Here is a 23011-nt window from a genome sequence, read left to right as displayed (position 1 = left end):
GTTCAAGAACTCCTCTACCTCACAGCAGATGTCTGTCTCCCTAATAGGGAGTGTGGTTTGGGATATACTCGAGCCAAAAATATACCTGAAAAATACCTTATTGGTATTTTTTGGGTATATTTGGGGTCTCCTAAATATCTCTGGAATTTTTCAGCAAACTGAAAAAATGGTGCCAAAAAATCCTGGAAATATTCGGGATTTACCGGGAAGATTGGGAGTCAGCGTTCGCAGGCTCCCAGGGATTGTTTTTTCCTTCCCCCCTTCTTTTCTTCCTTTTGTTTTGCATCTTGGGGAAGTTCTATGAGCTTGCCAGGCTGCTTCTGTCAGGTTTCTTTGACAATTTCAAGAGGCTTCCCCCCGCCCCCATAAGAACATAAGAAACGTCATGCTGGATCAGACCAAGGTCCATCAAGTCCAGCAGTCTGTTCACACAGTGGCCAACTAGGTGCCTCTAGGAAGCCCCCAAACAAGATGACTGCAGCAGCATTGTCCTGCCTGTGTTCCAAAGCACCTAATATAATAGGCATGCTCCTCTGATCCTGGGGATAATAGGTATACATCATGACAAGTATCCATTTTTACTAGTAGCCATGAATAGCCCTCTCCTCCATGAACATGTCCACTCCCCTCTTAAAACGTTCCAAGTTGGCAGCCATCATCACCACATCCTGGGGTAGGGAGTTCTACAATTTAGCCATGCATTAACATCTACATTTCTTTTGCAAGAGCTGCATTATGTTTTTACACTGCTCAGCTTTGTTCTGCTATGGTTTCCCTTTGGTTCTGTTGAGCTGGCACTGCCACAATGGCACTGGGTTCCGCTAGGTATTGTGTACATTGCCATTTGTTCTGTTGGGCTTGCAACACCCCCCCCCCATCCCTTGCTGGGATTTGTTCTGCTCTGATTCTCTGGTTTGACAGTCCTGTTGAGCTTGCTGGGCTAGTAAGAGTGCCCCGTTCAGTTTCCACTCCATAGATTCTCTGGTTTGACATTAGTCCTGTTGAGCTTGCGCTGCCAGAGTGCCCCTGGGATAGGTTTAGTTAAAAAAAAAAAACAACCATGCAATTCTCCCTGAGAATTGCTTTATAAACCGGCTTAATGGCTAAGCAAAATGAGGTAAGGAACATTCTATGATATCCATACAGTGAATAAAGTTCCTGGGTGTGTGTGTTTGTGTTCCTTAAAAGCTTAGCAGCTTTTGAGTGGCGTTATTTAAGTCCTCAGTATGTAATTGGTGAGGAAGACCCATGTCACGTAAGTCGCTTACTTTCTCAAGTGGTACAGTGCTGTTTACCTCTGTTACAAACTAATAAACAAGATCAAATCCTCTTGACCTAGTATATATGGCACTGCTTAAAATAAATTTGAAGCAAATCTCCAATTCAATAAAGTTTGACTGCATTACATCAAATAGTTGCATAAATCCTGTCGAAGGTAAGCTTGCAGAATGTTGCTTTTCTAGTTGAAAGTACTTTTTTCCACTTGTGCTTCATTAGTAAAAGGGTTGTTACCTGATTGGGTATCCTTAAAGGTGGCCTGGGGCCTCCTGGGTACCGGGGAGACATGAATGGCTAAAAAATGAAACAGCTGCATTAATAACAGAAATGCACTCATTTAAAACTGATTTGATACCACCCTTTATTTAAACTAGTGGTTCCCAACCTTTGAGTACGAAGACCCCCTTTTTAAAATCAAAAAACTTTGCAGACCCCCCACACAACAGTAGCTGTTCTACTATTATCTGTTGATTGAAAAAATACATAAAGACAAAAAGATCAAAATGGTAATGCTTAGTGCACATATGGATTCGTAGACACTTCGCAAAAAATGCAGCGGCTCCTTGGGGTCCCCCATCCCCTAGGTTGCGAAGCACGGACTTAAGACTATATCAAAAATGTAAATCAAATGTTATTCTCATTCCTTGCTGACTGATAGGGATACATTGCCTAATGGTTATAATCTGGTGATAGAGACATTCCTTATAGCTAAAATTAGACCTGTTTGTGATCAAATAAGGGAAAGAAATTTTTGAACCTGAGCTAGTAGGAATAAACTGTAATTATCACTAAAGTTTAGACAGAGTCTCTTTATTATCTGTAAGGCTTCCCCACAGTTATAGAGCTAAATCAGCGATTGTAGAAAGGATTCTGTCTAAATTTCAGCTAAACCAGGTCACATCCTTTACTGGCACTGGTCAGATTACCACAGGGAATGCACAATTCCTTTACTCCACAACTCATGAAAGCATAAAAATACTTTTATTTCATGCAATCTGGTTAGGTGCTCAACAAAATTCTGTCCATCAAATGTGCAAACTTCAGTATAAAAATTAAACTCACAAAAATCAGGCACAGCTCTGTTTTCAATCCTAACAGCAACTTCTTAACCCATGCAAGGAGATTTCCTATACTTAAAAAACAGTGAATCTAACATTGTGGGTTGTGTCATGTTCCACCAGCTCCAGGGTCTCACATCATTATGGCAATAATATTTAGTACACTATTCTGCCAAAAGTCATTGATTTTATGTACAAGTGTGTGATGACTGTGCACATCTATAGACCATCATATAGCCACAATTTAAGAACTGTTACATAGACTGTGCAAAAAAATGTATAACGTATATCACATTAGCAAGGGTTGTCTAACTCATATTCAAATTCAGTCCCAGACAGATCATTGCAGTCCCCCAACTTCTATGTTAGCTTTATTGACACCGCATAATTTATCGGCCTAGTTACATATAGCATTTTTTGAAACCTTCAGAATTCAAACCACTATGCCAGCCTGAGGTCTTTAAATTGCTCACTTGATGTATGGAAAAATGGTAAACATTTTCAAAACCAGCCTAGCATTCCACCTTGAGCAAGCCAAAGCCAATCCACACATACCCGCCACACCGGCAGGGACCTGTCACCAGTTTACTACAAGCTGAATACAACCAAGGCCTTCCTTTTATTCTATTAATATCTCAGGATTAGCTATAGCTAAAGTCTTATAGCAGCACAGTGCCTTCAGACTAAATTGGTTATCAGGAAGCAGTGGCTCAAGCTGAAGGAGGGAGGGACAGAGGGGAACCCACAAGTAATGTGAGAAAACACTGCTTTCAGCGAGTGCTCCCCCCGCCCGCATTGAACCCTGGACAGTTGCCAATTTCTGAGCCCACAAATTCAAGCAAGAAGACATGCAGTTTACACCAATGTGGGGACATTACAGTTGTTTTAATACATAACCTTACAGCAGACAAAAATAATTGTATTTCAGCACTACGGGATAGAATGGAACTTGCAATTGCAACAGTACCTAGAGAACAAGGAATTGGGAATTGTTGAACTTGTGACAAAGCCAAATTTAATATGTCAAATGACAGGTACAGATTGATGGCCCCCAAGCCATTTGTTCCCTACCATTTTTATCTCCAAAAGCACTCAGCAAAGGAAGAAAAGGCACGGTTTGGACCCCTTTGCTTTATTCACAATGGCTCCACACTATAAATTCTACTCTTCTCCCTCTGAATCAGTAGCTACAAAAGAACGATAATCGGTATGCTCTCAAGAACTGGACAGAGCCATATTCTAGGCCTACAGGAAAGTAAACGGTGCCACAAGGATTAATTTTCTGAAATGTATGGAGTGGTTCTTAACAGTTTACTAGCATTATAGCATCAAATGTTTTGGCAAGCTTAACAAACAATACATAGATGGGCCGTGAGTATTTCATTGCCACAAATGTAATTATACTTCTGAAATAATGATTTTAAAAAATCAATGAATCTTTAGTCAAAAACACACGAACTATGCTACATTCAGAAATATGACAAAACCAGACAGAATAAAATTGTATGCAACACCAAAATGAATGGGAAAACAGTAATGGCAAAATAGCTTGCCCATGCTATATGCCAAAATTGCCATTAACAAAGTACAAAGGTGTTGGGAAAGTAATTAATCACAAAAATAGTGAAATGAACAAACCACGTCATTTATTAAGTAAATAAGTGAGAATATGGCGAAAGGGGGACACAGCAGGGAAATGTGATTCAATGTATTACTGGAAGAAAGTACTGAAGATGAATACTACAGAGCATCTGGTCTGAAATATGAACCACTTTGGGTGGAGAAGGAAAGTTAAATGGCAAATTTGAAATGAGAAAACTATCATTGTAATGGCAGTTGCAAGTAAGGTGTTTCAGATGGGTTCTTTTGTATACCTTCCTACCTGACCATGAGGTCCCATCGTGGGATTGCTGGGGTTTTGAGTGGGGGGCTGTGCATGGGGTGAAGGCTGTGAACCTGCAGGCCCCTATGGATTAATAAAATTGGGGGAAAGATTAGAAACATTTGTTCTAGGCTATTTTCCCTATTTCATTCCAACATTTTCCTGGATGGACCATTACGTGGAACTTGAGAGATCAGTTCCTTTGAGGGTCAGCACACTGCTCTCTTCAGTTCAACATACCAGCATCAATTTGAGAACTTTACAAAGTCAGTTCCAAATATGATGGCCAAAACCCACTTAGTAGACCACATAACCAATAAATACTCTTAACTCCATATGTGGTCTTGTGCAAACATGGTCCTATGACCAGTAATTAGGACACATCATGCAACATTGAGACAACATGAAACATTTTGAAATACCTGATTGCAGAAGCGTTACAGTGATGCTGGGTACAAATATTTAGGATCTGGAGAAAAGGAACAATGACCCTCAAATCTACTTATGTCTTTTATGTCTTGTATGTATTAAAAAAATTACAGCCATATATAGTGTGAAATATGTTAAAACGTTAGTAAAGGGGAAAATAAATTTGTAGTAAGTAGGGGAAAATAAATTTGTAGTAAGTCAATATTTGCTTTGTTTGGTTCTCTGGAAGTTACTCTCAACCTTAACTAAAACAAATTCATGAACTGAATGAGAATCAGCATCATAATTCACCCAATAAATCAAAATCCATTCCTGTTTTCACATTGTAATAATACATCTAAAGCATTGGCTTCATTTTGACTTTGTTATTCCAATTCCCCTCCACAAATTAAGCATAACAGAAATGGAATAGTATAATCTTTATGATGCTCTTATGCATTGTTTCTATTACCATGAACACCAAAGAAGATTTGCTTTATCACATTTTGAATTTTTGATCAAGTATATCATGGAGAGAACCAAAATCTATGCAGTATCATCATAAACATGTCATACTAGCATTGTTTCTGGATACAGCAGCACAAACATTTGACCACATGTTCTGCAGAAAATTTTAAATAATTCTTTTAATGATTTTCTGGTTATGCTTTGGTACAAGCAGCACAGCAGTTTGGGCAGGCATGCATGCAATCCCCAAGAACATTAACACACCTTTTACTTAGTAAAATAAATAAAAACAGCAGGGTTATAAATGCTATAAGACAAGCAAACAGCCTAAAGCAACAGGATTCTGGAAATTGTGAGCAGTGAAGTGGGGCGGAAGCCACCAGACATAGTACCATAACAAATGAAAAACTAATTTGTACCTTGTCTGTAATAGAATGGGCTAATGAAGTGGAATGACAATGGACGAGCGTATCACACCAGCATTGATGAACAGATATGAAAAAGTAGGTTAATGATTCAAATATATAGATGCCAAGAGAGTTATATTAGGGATTAAAAATATTCTGGTAATCCACATTTGTATTTTCCCATTAGCCATGGTTATCAATTTTTAATCTCTTGTTCAGCACCACATGATAACAAGAGGTTGCCATGAAAATGCATTCTGAAATTCTGGAAGGGGCTGAAATTCCTCCTCATGCCACCCCCACCCAAGAGCTTGGGCACCATTTTGGAATAAGGAAATGGCTGGCAACGAAAGGTTTAAACACACACTTCTACTTTGTTCCCACTCTGAAAACAGGTTTCCAAAAGAGGTTGCAAGCCTACATATAACTTGTATATATAACCTGTAATTTTGCTGTAGCATAACATTAACAGATCGAATCCTACATGCCAGGGGTTGGAAACCCAAGATCCAGAGATACAAGAACTGCAGATTCCCTAGGTTGTGGGACCTGCATAGAGTAATAGCCACATGGCTCAGGAGGCTGCAGTGGTAGGAGAGTGGAGTGAAATTATTACTTTCTTCTTCAGCTGTGCTGCCAGAAGCACTGACAGAAGAGACAAAAAGGGCAATTTTGCCCTCTTTCCCCTACCCACTGCAACATCCCAAACCGTGTGGCTGTCCATACAGGTTTTGCAACCCGGGGAATTAAGTTTCTTGGGGTCATAAAGAACTGCTGAAGGGAGATGAATACCAGAAATCTCTGTAGTCATAAGTACCTTCTGCTAACGCATTGTGGGGTCCAACCCTGTGAGTTCCTTCCACCCATGGAAGTGGAACTTCCCATTCCCATAGCAACCTCTGGATCCACGAAAAGCCATTTCTGAATATACAGGACTCTTGTAGACAAAGAGAGCTAAGCAGCATGGATACAGCACATCTTTCACTAGCACAAAACACTCTACTCGTGGAATGTCCTGTCCTTTCTCATCGTAGCCCTCTGTGCTGTGTCCTGTTTTGCACGAGCAGATCACAGAGAGCTGCTGGGAAAAGCAACAAAAACTGAAGGATTCCACTCAGTGAAAATAAGGGAAAGTATTCTCCTGTTTCCTAAACGTTAATTCAAAACAACTGCAGAACTTTAATTACTGATGTTTTAGCTTTCACCTTTCACATTTGTGTTAGTTGAGCATGTTTAGTACAGTTTTGGAAGAACACAGAGTGACTCAATGCACTTTTTAACAAGCCACAACATGCTAGGCTTTAAATCGTCTTGCCTTGAAAGAGTGTATTTGTGGCGGGGTGGGGGTGGGGGAATCTAAATTGTGTCACCCTAGTATGTGCACTTTAATTAATATTTGCAAAGTTCAATATGCGTAGATCCACCTGATAGATATAACACAAGATGAAGTATATTGATCATGCGGATAGAGGGCTGCTTGCCATGGGTGAGAGATGGCCAGCTTGCCTATCTCCACTACCTGAGCAGTCTTTAGCACCATTGTCACAGTTTAAATTTTTAGTCTTGCCCAAGGTCACCCAGTTGGCTTCATGTGTAGGAGTGAGGAAACAAATCCAGTTCACCAGATTAGCCTCCGCCACTCATGTGAAGGAGTGGGGAATCAAACCTGGTTCTCCAAATCAGAGTCCACCGCTCCAAACCACCACTCTTAACCACTACACCACGCTGGGTCTCAATTATGCCTGCCCTGTGAATTCTGCATAATTTCCCATGTACCTACACTTACCCATATAGAGACTGGCCCTGCTGGAATCTTGTTATAGTTAGGTGTGGATGTTCTTATAAATTACAAACAACATAGACTTTAAATCAAAGTCATGCACATGGGAGGTCTTATGCTTGTATGCATCCCCATTTATACTTAAGTGAAGGGCAGGTTGTGAGCTGGGGGCGGGGAGGTGAGTGGTAGGACAGCAGCAGCCCTTGATAACTTGGCTTTAAAAAATCAAACAGATCTGTACTGTCCTCATTTTCCAACATGACTCAATAGTGGAGACAGTCTTATTACAGGTTGATGACAGGTTGACTTTGTAAGGCATATAGAAGGTAAGTCATGCATTTATGGCTAGCTGTACATGTGTGCAGGTACAGTTTGTTATTTGAGGAGCTAAATTAATTTGGTTCCCATTAGGATTAAAATATGACTAAAAATGTCTTAATACTACAGTGACAGTAGCTGCTGATGGAGATACTCTCATGGACCTAGGGGTATGGCAAAATGTTACCAACACAAGGAGAGATTCAGGTTTGTGGTGGCACATGTCAGATTCGTACAAACAATACTCTTTCGACTACAAGAGTAGATTCTCCAAACTGTCTTTTCAGTGTTTTATAGTAGAAGGCAAAAAGTCAACTTTTTAAGCTGCTCATGGAAATAAATGTTCCCACCAGAAAATGCTTAAATATATTTTCACAGCACAAATATGCATAGAGCTGCAATCACTTAAAATAATTGCTACATATTTATAAAATGTTTTTCAAGTCTTGCTCTTCATAATCAGCTAGGATGTTTTAAAATTTCACTGCTGCTCCAGCTATAGACTTAACCCCCTCTAGTCCCCTTCCTTCGAGCCAAGTGAAACATTTAGAGTAGTTTAATTCTCCCAGTGCATTTACTAGCTAGAGTAATTCTGCGCCACAAGGCTACGGAAATCTAACATGCTGGAGCGAAGATCTAATATATTAGGGCCATTCCCGTCCCTAATATATTAGTTTCTATGAAAGGCAATTTCATAGTGGAGCACTTTCAAATATGTGACCACCCCCACGTGCATTCTAAAGTAGCAGACCATGAGAGATAAGTACCACATGGCTCTCTCTCACACTATAAAACTGACAATGCAAGTAATATATGTCTATCTGCAATCTCACCACACTACTTGGGTCTACCAGCATGTAGAGGTAGGGTAGGTGAATTGCCAAGGCAATACAGAATTTCTTCTGAGGATAAAGAGCAACTCACAAATCCCTCCTGAACATAATACAGGCCTTCAGGAGATGTCATAAGAGCCCACAGGTAACACATACACAGTAGCAAATCACCAGCCCTCCCTGTGGCAAGCAAGAGACTTGTTTGATACCCTACTGCTCAAAGATCCAGACTTAGTAGCAGTGGTGTAGACTACTAATCCCCAATTTTGGTATAGATGGTACATGGAAACCCACACTGCTTGGACTAGTATATTCCCAGACTGTGTGGGCAGCAAAACCTTTAGAAGACACATTTAAAAGGAGTCTTTTAAGGTGCTTCATTGGCGCATACACTCTTGCTTACAATACAGTATTCTGCAACAAGTCAATTTCTGCATTAACTTGTTTGTTCGTTTGTTTCATGTTTTCTGCCAACAGGTAGACATCCATGTGTGAATTCCATTCACATTTGTAGAGTTGCAATGAAGTGCTCAGAATTAAGGCTGGCAAGAAAAACACCATCATGATATGCCAGTGATGGAGAAGCTTTTAGAGACCAAGTGCCCAAACTGCAACCCAAAACCCACTTATTTATTGCAAAGTGCCAACCCTAGCAGTTGTTGATTTTGCCCTTTTGCAGGGTGGGCCTGCAGCAGGCCTTGCTCGGGTGAGTGACACACAAATGCCCTGTGTGTCTGTTGGAACAGTTTTCTCCTGGGAAAAACACACTGTGCTTGTAAGGAGTATGCCATGGGGATACGGTTGCTAACTCCAGGCCGGGAAATTCCTGGAGATCTGGGGGACAGCGGAGTTTGGGGAGGGATTTCAGCGGGGTATAATGCCATAGAGTCCACCCTCCTGCTGCCATTTTCTCCAGGGGAACTGATCTGTGTAGAGTGGCAGTCGGTTGTAATTCCGGGAGATTCCCAGGCCCCAACTGGAGGTTGGCAATCGTGTGTGTGTGTTAAGTGCCTATGAATCAAAGTCCTCCAAAAAGTCCTATCTTTGGCAATCATACCAGGGGAGGAATCCCTGCGACGGCGGGAAAGCAAGGCGACGTCGCCGTGTTACCTCAGGATCACCCACTTACTGCAGCCTCGGGGAAGTTGGCCAGGCCGCGCATGCCTACAGAGAGGGCTCTGAGTGCCCCCTCTGGCACTTGTGCCATAGGTTCGCCACCTCGTGATATGCAGTAGTCATTCATGCTGTAAGAGAGCCACATGAGTAGCCGTAGCTTTCTTTGAAAATTTTCCAGCAGGAGCTTTCACTCCGAAACAAGTAAATGGTTTTAGCTCCAGATGCCATGCAAGTCTGTTTTAACCTTGTAACAACTGCATGGGAAAACTGGGGAGCATAAATACCTCCTTTGAATTTTGGCTTTTAACGACATTATGCCTTTGGAAGTGAGCAGGATATAACATTTACATGAACAAGTACAAGTTTGTAATCTTTTGAATCTGTTACAGCTAGCAATTGTCTAGGTCTTGTTCTGGGAAAACAAAGCCTGAAGGAGACAGTAGCTTCGGCAAAGTGCTGAACCATGGCTGACTCAAGAATATAAAATTAGATGGCATTTTCTCTAGGCTGGCTTTGTTGAACAGGAGGGGGGAATCCTTTACGCTGCAGCTCTTAAGAATACTTCAATTCTGTCACTATTCACTACACAGGGTTTGATCCTGCTGGATTTCCCCTTCAACCTCATCCAGTTCCCATCCTTAGTACAACCACCATCCCACACTGCTTTTGTCCATGCGGGTCCCATGACCCCCTGCATAGCCTTTCTAGAGGTCAAAAGGGATCCCTCTCCTTTTTTCAGCAGTGGAAAAGATGGCTGGATCCAACCCATAAATAGTAAATAACTCTTTTGTACAGCAAGAACCCTCTATTCATAGGTACTTTCCCCCAAAATACTTTCCAAGCTTTTTTCCTTCAGGTCTGTACTCACTTCCAACCCATACATGGCTTGAAAGAAAACTATTGCTTGCTGCCTTTCCCCCCTAGAATCTTTCTGTCAGCAAGGGAAAGAATTGGGGAGGGGCCATGGCTCAGTGGTAGAGCAACTGCTTGGCATGCAGAAGGTCCTATCCCCGGCATCTCTACTTAAAGGGACTAGGCAAGTAGGTGATGTGAAAGACCTGTACCTGAGACCCTGGAGAGCCACTGCTGGTCTGAGAAGACAATACTGACTTTGATGGACCAAGGGTCTGATTCAGTGTAAGGCAGCTTCATGTGTTTAATAGAATTTTTTGAAACTCTTTCTATTGTTTTGCCATGGATGGCTCAAAACGACTCCTTCCCCTCCTCTATAACAAAATGCAAGTAATGTGAGTATTTATTAAATGTCTATCCCCACCCTTTCAGCAAGTAACACATAACTGTGTCCACAGTTCTTCCATGTATTCGATGCTCACAACAACCTTGTGAAGCAAGTTAGGCTTAGAAAATGTGACAGCCAACTTCATGAGAGTGGAAAGTTGAATCTCATCCTCCCCATTGGTAGCCTGACACTCTATCCACTACACCACCCTGCCTTCCCAGTACTGAGCCATTCTGTTTCAATAAAGAGAAGCGAAATCAAACTGAATAATCAAGGATTTACTCTGAAGAGTAACAGGAAACACAAGATGTTTTTGCAGATGATAAAGAAAAGATTTTATCCATAAAGTGCTAGCCGTCCTCTATCAGCATGTCAATATCTTTCCACCATATAATTTGCACACCTGTTTGCAGACAATAATTCAACAAACCATAACAAATACAACAAACCAGAACAAAAATAAAATTTGGAAACTGATTAATATTGTTTAGTCACAGTTGTGCTTCATGTCAGGATGCTATATTTTGTCAGCAAAATTTAGATTGGGAACCTCACTACTTGCTGATTACGCTCTCTGTATTTCCACAAGTTGTCCTGCATAAGCCTGAATAAAGTGGGGACTAGGGGTTAATAAGAATGTTTGGGTGGGTGTAATTGCTGGGGAGGGGAGAGGAACATAAACCTTACTCAATCTGAGAGATCAGGGTTCTACGACTATACAAACATACCTATACTGTAAACAAGTTGAATGGACTACTGACATCCTCAGGACATGGTAAATTAAGATGATTCAGGTGACTCTTTTAGGTACTTAGTAGGCCAAGAGAAAGTTTATTTTATAGAACATTACAAAAACATATGACTATTTTTTAAATATAAATGGCTGAACTTATCTTTTAACAAGAACCAATGAACTCTGACCATGAAAGCCTTCGACAATTATCTTTTAACCTTCACCCTAAGTTTTCTGTTTAGTAATCACAGCAACCCTTATCAGGAATAATGAAGTGGCAACTGCATTATTGTAACCCAGTTTACTGTACTTAATATACTACATAAAGTATATAATGGTGATAATAAGACCTTACACTATAATAGCCACTCTGCTCCAACACAATAAGCCTGTGTTACTCTTAAAGGCAAGTGCAGAGAATCCAACAGCCACTAGATGGCATGACAATCTTACCTAGTTTCTTTTCATTAGCCTTTACATAAGAACAACATATAAAATACGACTTTCAAACTTGCTGTCAACACTTCCTTCCTTATCAGTATCTACCGTTCTATGAACACCACTGGCTGTTACTAGCTGTGATGATCAAATATACAATTCATATTTGGGAAGAAGACAGCTCATAAGAATGCATCAAAAACGATTACTGTAACAGTTCACACATTTCCTATATTTTCTAGCTGCACATAAGCAGATCAATGTTTTCTGGTCACTAAGCAGTTTAGCCACTAACTTGTAATTTCCACAAAATTAAAGTGAATGTGTGAGAAAGATCTGTTCCTCTCAGAGCTTTAAGAGTTAACAGTACTGGTGCATCCTTTGAGTAAATTATCAACTGAATTATATTCTCTGCATGACTGCTTTTGGATGAAAAAAATACAAAGGGCCAGATCCAAAACACTGATCTTTAGCTTGTCCAGAGGGTATTCTTGGTTCCCCTTGGTTCCAGCTACAATCTCCCATGCCCCAAAAAGTCTGATTGCCAAGGTCGGTGAGGGATCCCTCTGTGGCATCCCATGCCAGTCAATGGGCTGTGGGTGGAAATTCACATCATCCCTATGTTTCCCACTTAAGTACAGGTACAGGTGAGACAGAGAAGAAACACTGGATCTTGTCCTATGGCTGTCTTACACAAAATGAAGATGGGACAAGAGTTTAAGTCTCAAGTTCTACAATTAAAACAAATTGCAAATGAAAAGAGTAAAGATTCAATGTCATTCGTCGGAGAATTCAATTGCTTGTAACAGATTGAGTTTAATGCCCTGGATGCAGATATTGTTTAGCACTATAAGGATATCACTTCTCCCAGATCTAATATGGCTGAAATATAACCCTCAAATTTAGGAAGGTATACACAACACTTGGGTATTACATGGAAGGGTTTTTCCTCCTGTTTTGATTTTCTCATGTTTCAGTTTCATTTAAATGTAACTATTCTCATACTGCCAAATGTGATACAGAATACAGCATTTTGTGATGCTCTCCATCGCATCACAGTGTTACAGGTTCCTGTAAGTGAGTTCTTTGAGACTGCTGTGCAGCCGATAAGTTCCTCACTGAAAATATCATGACATGCTAATACCCAGTGTAATGACATCACTGACAGCAACAAATTAGAAAACGTGTGCATTAGATTATGCAGTGTGGTATGTCAAAGAATTTCACTGCCAGGTAACACATAACCAATTCCAAATTACTATCAATGACTATTTCAAGATGGAGCGCTCAGACCTAACACAGGGCACAATTTTTGAAATCTGACGGACTTAAAAATGGTTAAGTAGTTTGACTCAGCCTTAATTCTCCCTTGTACATATTCTATCCTATTCTCCATTTGTTTCTTTTCTAATGTAAACATAACATTTGAAATGGAATGCAAAATGGTATTGAAGTAAGCAGATTCAACAGCAAACTTGCCCTTTCTGGGTGAACCATGTTCTCGCCCACCCTACACACACAATCAAAGATTACAAATAAAAGGAACGTACCAACTGCAGGACCATGGGGGAAGACAGCAACTGTGCCAACACCATTATGATCACCATTAGGACAGATTCATATTACTTATCTACCCTTGCTGCTGCTGAAAAGCTCTCTGGTTTGATCTTCCCTGCTATGGGGAGTAATGTTTATTCTATCCACTGACCCAAACAGAACAGCTCTTGGAATCAGCATTCATTATCCACACACCCATGTGGTGCACACGGCAGAGGCCCTCCCCTGCAGCAAATGGCTATTTATTACCTTTGGTTCCTACTTAAAAAAACAAACACATATAAATCAGTTGTAAGACTTTTGTCTAGGATTCAATCTGTAAAACATTATACTGACAGGGACAGTGATTCAGATCCAGAAACATAGCCCCCAATACCAAAATTATATTTTTTTCCGACACCAGTTCATGATTCTTACTGATCGATATATTGAACATCCAGAACTATTACCAGATATACTTTTGCAAGCTCGGCACTTCTGAAAGTGATGGCTCCAGACATATCAGTTCTCATGTGAATCATTCAAGTTCATCACTACAGCTTTTTCTTCATCTGGTTTCCTGCCTTTTACAATTGCAACACGAGACGGTACTTCTAAACTGCAGCCCCTCTCCTTTAAGGTGGCAGGGATCGTGCACACAGAGAAAAGAAGTCTCTGGCTGCATTTGGACATCACATCAAGCCAGCATTAAGCCTGCACGTGCACAAACCAGCTTTTTGCTGGACTTACATGTATCTCTCCTCCCTCATATATCACAAAACAGTGCAATGAAGGAATCCTGATTTACAACTAACTCCAGTTATGTATTACTGTATAAATGCAAGAGTGCAGTTTAATTGGAGATAGCTTCTCTTCCCACAAACCATGGTTGAATTCTTGAGTGTGGGAGAAAATGAGCTCCTGTTAAGCTATGTACCTGCATTTGTATGTCACAGGTAACCAGACATAACTTTTAAACCGGATTCCTCCACTGTGCTACATGCAAAATGGAAGGATATGCTGATTGGCAAGAAACAGCCCTGGGAACCTGTAACAGTGATCTCCTCTTTTGTAAGAAGATAGGTAGGTGTGGTTGCTGCTTTAAAACTACCACTCTGACAGTGTGTGTACCAGTAGAAAAGAGGACAAGTCCAGTAGCACCTTAAAGACTAACAAAATATCTGGCAGGCTATGAGCTTTCGTGAGCAGAGTATGAGCTTCAGTGAGCTGTGGTTCTACCCTGCTAGAAATTTTGTTAGTCTTTAAGGTGCTATTGGACTCTTCCTCTTTTCCACTGGTACAGACAAACATGGCTACCCATCGTGATCTATCTCCATGGAAGTGTGTATACCTGTTTGCTTATCTGCTCTACATGTATATTCATAAACAAAATTATAAATACACCATGAGCTGTACCTTTTTTTTAAAAAGAAAAGAAAATAATGTACCCCATAAAGCTGCTCTGGATTTTCTTCCATCTCAGGAAAGTAGTGGGCATGAGAGAACATAGAAAACTGAAAATCGTCATAGGAGTATGTGAATGCCCATGTGAATGCCCTCAGTCTATTTGCCCACTGAAGATGACACATTGCCTATCTTATGTGCCATTGTCTTATTTGTAATCTAAAAATATTTGGCAGGCACTGATTTAGCTGGATTTCATGATCCCAAAGCTAAATTGTACAGTTACGCATATGAATATGCTTGCACTTGTACAAGTGATAGAAAGCAGGATTTCACATGCTAACCAGCTATTTTTCTTATACAGGAGCACAGGCTGGGGTCCTGCAGGTGAGAAGTTTTACCCACTACAGCAAGGCTCTGAAAGGAAGAGAATTGTTGGATCCAACCCTTGTATGAGGAAAAATCAAGATGCAACCAGAGAATCCACATGGAACAGAGAGGTCTGTTAAATACCTGAATATATGTCATGAAAACCCAGTGCAGAGGTTTCTGCCACATACTGAAAGTTTAATCATTACATGTGACATTAAATGGGTTTCCAGAACTGGACAAATGGCCTCCTGCAACCATTTTTTGCTGTTGAAAGCAGTGCAGGAGGGAAGGCTGGAGCCCCTTATTCTGTGCTTTGCAGCTGATCCCTGCCCCCCACACACACTATTTTGAAGGTAAGTCCCAATCAGATGTCGCAAGTCGGATTGGGGGACCCCAACTCACGTTTCATGTCTCATGTTATGAGACACCAAGGCACACAGTTTGTGCAGTTGTGTTTGTGCCTGCTGTTGACCCAAGTTAACTGAGAATGCTATCTAGAACACATCCAATCATTCTTCACAAAAATTTGTCCACTGTTACTAGTTTTCTCTATGATCTTCTAAGCAGCCCTATTGTTCTCTGGAAGATACCACTATCGCTATGCTAGATTGTCAGGAATGGTGAATGCAAACATTTCATTTTTACACATGATACCACTTTGTCTTATGAAATAATTAAATATACTTTAATTCAACTGCTTTCTGAACTTTCTAGTTAATCTCTAAATTAATAACGATAAAAAGGCCACAGAAATGCTTCTGACCAGAGCGAATAATTTTTCTTCCTTCTGGCAGTTAATGCCTTGCTCTTGTTTATATGGTTTATATGGGTACTCTATTCATTGTTTCTCCTTTTGGTGCAATTATACTGACAGTCTCAGCCCGTGTTATCATTATCCAGTGACTACTACTTTTTGTTTAGTATGTGGTACACTTTCCCCAAATAGAATGAGTGCACAGCTTAATGTCCTACCTGGAACAAAGATCAATATATTGAGGGAAATAGAAGACAATATATTTATATGATAAAGCTGTGTATGTTGCACAGTGACAACAGCCCCACTAGACTCAGGACATTTCAGGAACTGCGAATATTAACTTGTAGGTAGGTTGATACTAGAAAGAATGTCAGACCTGATGTCAAGCAGTTTGCATTTTATAGTGGGTGGTAGTGGGGACAGGATTTTAGCCTGCCTGAAGTCAGAAACGACAATGAATAAAATACAACTGATCACAAGCTCCTCTTCCAATTTTAATTGCCATTTTGAGGTCTTATAAAGTATGACTATAACCTTAGAAGAATTCTACTACAAACATCCCATCCAATGAGGAAACGACAATATTGTGCATCAGCTAAGCAGACACAAGAACCAAGCCCAGTTCAGACAATTCAGCTGACTCTTTCGCTCAGCAGACTATCAGGTGCACAGTCGTTCAACAGAACCATGTAAGTAAGCCCCATTCGCACAGAAGCATGATGAGCAAGGTTCCAGTTCATACAACCTCCCTCTTTATGAGTAAGCATAGCATAAACTGGACATCATTTGTGTAGTCCTCTGCATGAAGGACTACATAATAAGTCTAATATTACACCATTTTTCTACACTCTTAAAGTAACATTTGATGGATCAAACTGGGCTAATTCCCGAACAAGGGTTAACAACCACAGAGTACCAAAGCAATCCTACACAGCTGAGAAGATACACTAAATATACTAGAGCAGCGGTTCCCAAACTTTTTGAGTCATGGAGCACTTTTCAGAAGAGAAATTCATCACGGAGTACTAATTTTCACCTAGCACCTAAATACTAAACTGAATGACAGTAGTATTTCCTCCCCAATCTCTTCACAGAGCACTAGATGTTTCAAGGAGCACCAAGTGCTCCATGGAGCACAGTTTGGGAACTGCTGTACTAGAGTTACAATGTTAGTATTAATAGGCATGCATCTAGATTACTAAAACAAACTGCTATTCCCTCACAAAATAACCAGCTTTCCTTATTATGCTGTGCTTGGTAATTAAATTGTTTATATCCTGCTTTACTGTACTGATGGTAAAATGCCACTTTCACATTTTAACTATGGATTGTAGGACCAAAGTTTACTATTACATCAATGAAAGGAATAGGACAGGGGAAAATAGAAGTAAACAGGAAAGTGTTTTCTTTGTCTATAGTTTAAGTGTACATTAATCAAATTGACAATAACTATTTACTGAAGTACACATGAAGATTGATATTGCTCACCAACGAATGTATTTGTTGAATTAACAATGTATAGCACAATTTGGACATAGAATAACCAGTGTAGATTGATTTGAATGATGTAAATTTCCAAGAAAAAAATGACCACAAATCACTAATTTAAATTTTAAAATGCCACTGTGAAATTCATTTACTTAACAACTGCACATACTAACTTGGTTGCTATAACAATTAAAATGTTTTTGTTTGAAATTGTCTTTATACAATCAAGAAACAAAACAAAACAAAATTGGTCATACAGCCCATGTAGCTAGTAGAAGAGGTAATTTTTTTGTCTGACTATACACATGAAAGGACACTGAACCAGATCATTGGTTGGAAGTCTAAGGCTTCCATCCTACGCTCACTTATTTAGAAATAAATTCCAGTGAATGTGTTCCTAAGCAGCCATGCATAAGATAAGGAATATGTGTCCAAAACTCAGTAGAAGCTATGGCTGGGAGTCACTGGACAAACCAGTATTTCCCCATGAGAAGTGAATATCCATGATTTTTGATTGGTCCAGTCAGATATTCATATATTGGTAACTTGAGCATACATCAGAGCAAGCTCTCTGTCGAATGAGACAAGGGCCCTGCCGGACTTAGCTCAGTTCCGCAGGGCCTGCAAGACGGAGATGTTCTGCCAGGCCTATGGTTGAGGGCAGCAGTGGTTTTCATCAAAACTGGCCTCCCTGTTCCTGCTTACTGTACAGTTAAGCCTATTCCATCTGCCCACCCACCTTCCTCTCCTGACTGAGGGTTTTATATATGCTTTATTGATGCCTCTGGATCCAATAATGTGAAATTTCTGGATTTTGTACTGGACATTTTAAAAAGTAATCTATATGTATTGTGTGTGTGAAGTGCCTTCAAGTTGCAGCCGACTTATGGCGACCCTTTTTGGGGTTTTCATGGCAAGGTACTAACAGAGGTGGTTTGCCAGTGCCTTCCTCTGCCCAGCAATCCTGGTATTCCTTGGTGGTCTCCCATCCAAATACTAACCAGGGCTGACCCTGCTTAGCTTCTGAGATCTGACGAGATCAGGCTAGCCTGGGCCATCCAAGATTGTTATATTGGTTTTAAGCCACACTGAGCCCAACTTTGGTCAGAGAGGGACAGGATAAAAATCCGATAGATAGATAGATAGACAGACAGACAGACAGATAGACAGATAGACAGATAACTGATTTGAAGGAATAAAGTAACAGATCTCATGCCAGAGGTGATCTACTTGCCACTAGATCGAAAAGGAATCTCACGATAATATATACATGACTTGTTTATATTCTTAACATCAAAAATTAGGTATTTGCTACCCATTGAGTCTTCCAAAGAAAACCAGCCTTCAACTCAACACCATTGATAAAAGCTTCTGAGAGATTAGTTTAGACTTATCAGTTTGTACTAAACCAGATTTTATTTTTAAGCATACAGTATTTAATGAAATTTTGAAAAAAATGTAAAATACAAGTTAGATTTTAAAATCTAAACTTTGAATTAAAAATCTACTATGCCTTTTTAAAAAAGCAATTTGTACCCACCCTGGGAACAACACATTCCAAGTTCTGGATAGTTCTACAACCTCTCCATCTCTGCTCAAAAAAATCAACCACCAATACGCATTTATCCTGTAACATGGCAAATCCTTTTTTCTTCTATCCATACAGAACATTACTCAATGAAATACCTTCCCTCCAGGCAAATTGCTTCTTGCTTCTAGCTTTGCATCTGTTTTCTCTTTCATTCACACATACAAATATAACTTCTAACTGTGCTCCATTCCTTTATTCAGGAACAAGCAATGAACCCTACACACATTCCCATTTACTTGGCCTTTTTCTCAGTCTCTGAGGAACAAGAAGCTCCCTTTCATGACCATTTGTGGATCATGGTTTTTCTCATTTAACAGATTTAATTAGACACAGCAGTTTTCTACTTCCGTTCACACAAGTGCAGGTAGCCAGTCCTTGAGCTACATAGGATTAAGCCAGTTTCTAGGACTGCATTAACACCGGTGACAACAAACCATCACAACGATGAAGAAGGGACCTATACCCAGAATCATGTTCTCCTTTTAATACATATTGCCAGCTCAAGCTTTTGGAGTTCAGAATGCTAGTCTCCCACAAGAAATGCTGACCCCCAAGGTACCAAAATTATACCATTCCTGGTAAAAGAATACTAATGGGAAGGGTAAAGCAAGCATTAGTTCTTTACGTTAGTACAGAAACCGCACCTCACTGGTACACTGAAGTTATTGTACATCTAACAATTCATCACAGTAGGTTAATTTTGCACTGCTTCACAATTTCAACTCCTCACCTAAAAACAGCATAAACTTTTGCCTTACTCACCAGAGATGCCCTATCCCAATTCCCTTCCACCACCCCAGATTTCATATTTAAATACTATGCATTTATACATGGTATAAGCTGAAACAGCTCTTGCAGCAGCACCAAATAATGCTAGAACCCATTTCTAAGTCCTAAAATTCCTATAATCATAATTTTTCTGAATACCTGAAAAAAACCCGGTGGTACAGGACCTACTGGCATGCCATCTCCTGGGGGAATGTTTCCTAGCACTGGACTGGGAGCTGCTGCAGCGCTCTGAAAAGAACAAAGGAAAAATAAACCTGTGTCATTGCACAATCGGCAGAAAACCAAGATCCTGCCTCCCACACAGTGTGGAAAGGCAGAACGTAATACCCTCTACAAGACATTTTTCAAAAAATTTCCTCAGTTTTACATAAATACTGCTCATTTTCAAAAACACACAAGCAAAATTGTTACTTTAAGTTGCTTGAATAAATGGCCTTCTAGTTGCACACGAAAGGCAGATAGCAAGGAAGAATCCCCAATATTCATTTAGCTAACTGAAGACCAGTTCATTCATGTGGCTGGGTATGGGCCTACTAAAGCTCAGCCTAAAATTGGGTTTGTCTAAACAGCAAACCTTAGTACAGGGGTGTCAAACATAAGGCCCGAGGGCTGGATCCGGCCCCTTGAGAGCTCTTATCCGGCCCGCAAGCCAGCCAAGGCAGGCACCCCCCACTCTCAATCTGGGCTGGGGAGGCATGGCCCGACTAAGTGACATGTCTTATCTGGCCCTCGCAACAATTGAGTTTGACTCCCCTGCCTTAGTATTTGCCAGGCAAAACATCCAAAATAAGAACATGATCCAGAAATATTTGGGATATTGGCTTGGATCCAAAGGGTGCCCTAATGTGAGTGGAAGGAATTCTGCTCCTACAAAGGGGAAGAGAGTCTCAACCTTTCACCAATTGCCTCTTTTTGTAGCAGTCCCCCGCCCCCCACGCCACGACCCATGTTGCTCCAGCAGGTCCTTTAACCATAAGAAACAACTTATCAGGGAAGCAAGCACTGGAGCTGTAAGAACGACAGAACCCTCCCCTTCTGTCTTTCCCCAAAAAACAAACAAATAGATCACTTAAAATACTTGTTCTTTTAGTATAGTGCTGGCAACAACTCAACTGTGAAATAAAATTAAAAAGAAATGACCAAGATTTCAGACTGGAAACACCTTCTGTTCCCATTGACCTCTGTTAATGATGCAATGCCCTTGTTAAAATTCTGCCCAGGCTTCGTGGAAGGGGAAGAGCGGTGCCTCAGTGGATCAGCCTCTGCTTTGAATGTAGAAGGTCCCAGATTCAATTGCTGGCATCTCCAGTTAAAAGGACCAGGCAGGAGGTGATGTGAAAGACCTCTATCTGAGACCCCAGAGAGCTGCTGCCAGTCTGAGTAAACAATACAGACCTTGATGGGCCAATGGTCTGATTCAGTATCAGATTCAGTATCAGCTTGATGTGTGCCTGCTAATAAATACAGCACAAACTCTGCATTTTTACTTTTAAAGTTCGCCATGGTCTTGCCCCACCCTTCTGTCTGCTCACATATCCCAAATATCCTTGCCCCAAATCCTTCACTCCTCCAGCAGGCGACTCTCAATTGTCTGAAAGACTCTTCCTCTCCAGAACAAGTCTACTGATTATCTCTTGTTGTCCCTTTTGTACCGAACGTCCTCCCTAAACAACCTGTGTGATACCACCTCTACCACTTCTTTCAAATGGCTTTTCAAATTCTTCTGTGAAGCTTCTGCATAATCCCTTAGCCCCCTTCCCTACTGAATATAAACCTAAGTGCATATAACAAGAATGAAAACACATTTTTCTCAATTTAACTCCATCCACATCGCTCTCTTCCCTTTATTTTCTTCTACCTTAGGTCAAATTTTCAATTATAGAGTCATGACAGATAGAGGGACCGGTCTTAAATTCTGTGATCTGCCACACACATTGATAATACAAAATAAACAGACAAATAGGCAGTATGGTTCACTTAACAGAAAATTGCAGGTAGAGAGAGCATGGCGCAAATACCACTTCCTACATGGATTGACTCTGGGCAAGACCTAACTTGTCTGCCTCCATTCTCCATCTAAAAATGGGAGTAACAGTAGTTGACCTCACGGGGGCTGCTGCGAATGTTAAAACTTTTTCTAAAATTGTTGAAGCATTTTCTAAAATTAAAGAAATATGTTTAAAATTCAATATAAATGGATTTAACTACATTTTAAAACTGAAGTTATGTCAGAGATATGGTTTATAATTTTGTACCTAATGCATGGATTGTTTTTATTTCTTTTTGTTTAAACAGAATCTAATCATGTTTTTTTAAATCATTGAAATCTGTCATGATTTGCTTACAGATTAATGGACTGGGTTCACGATTCTGCTACACTCTCTGTCTTAGAACAAAATGTTAAACTAGTATTTCTTTATATTGTCGAAGGCTTTCACGGTCAGAGTTCATTGGTTCAAGTAGGTTATCCGGGCTGTGTAACCGTGGTCTTGGTATTTTCTTTCCTGACGTTTCGCCCGCAGCTGTGGCAGGCATCTTCAGAGGAGTAACACTGAAGGACAGTGTCTCTCCAGAGTCCTTCAGTGTTACTCCTCTGAAGATGCCTGCCACAGCTGCGGGCGAAACGTCAGGAAAGAAAATACCAAGACCACGGTTACACAGCCCGGATAACCTACAAGAACCAATAATGTTTCTTTGTTTCAAAAAATTAAATACAACAGAAGATAAAATTAGCTACTTTTGAATACTGTCAAGATAAGTAAGGATACAGACTGAAAAATCAGAAGCAGATAACTGTTGCCCAAAAAAAAAAAAAAAGGGAATCCAACATTGTTTTAAGAAACGAGTTATGCTTAATTTGCAAAGTCTTCCTCTCAGCATCGTATTTTATAAAGCAAAGACTTATGACACAACAAGCCTATGAACACACAGCACAATATTTACTTTCATTTTATTAATGTATTGCTAATATCTGCTCTATGGAATACTACTTATTCTAATTAACCGGCCACTGGATATCACTTTTGCACCTAGTAGATAGAAGAACACCTGTAAATTACATTTTCAAGCTTTTGGCACAATAACTAGCTTAAGGAAGTGTGCCATGTAATTCTGA

General features: G+C 40.3%; 1 protein-coding gene across 9 annotated transcripts in view; it reads right to left on the bottom strand.

The window, feature by feature from the left end:
- Positions 1-23011, bottom strand: part of SSBP2 (single stranded DNA binding protein 2) — a 138320-nt gene that overhangs the window by 28279 nt on the left and 87030 nt on the right. For 3 of the 9 annotated variants that reach the window (XM_056847809.1, XM_056847810.1, XM_056847815.1), the window contains 3 exons: positions 20035-20124; positions 4219-4302; positions 1513-1572 (listed from right to left, as the gene is read on the bottom strand). In XM_056847809.1, the coding sequence (XP_056703787.1) occupies positions 1513-1572; positions 4219-4302; positions 20035-20124 (234 nt within the window). The remainder of the gene's footprint in view (positions 1-1512; positions 1573-4218; positions 4303-20034; positions 20125-23011) is intronic. The other 6 variants (XM_056847811.1, XM_056847812.1, XM_056847816.1 and 3 more) reach the window with 2 other exon arrangements.

The sequence above is a fragment of the Euleptes europaea genome, chromosome 4 (genome assembly GCF_029931775.1).
Source record: "Euleptes europaea isolate rEulEur1 chromosome 4, rEulEur1.hap1, whole genome shotgun sequence".
In the NCBI taxonomy this organism is placed as follows: Eukaryota; Metazoa; Chordata; class Lepidosauria; order Squamata; family Sphaerodactylidae; genus Euleptes; species Euleptes europaea.
Note: the sequence above shows the minus strand (reverse complement) of the source record. Positions and strands in the feature narration are given on the sequence as shown.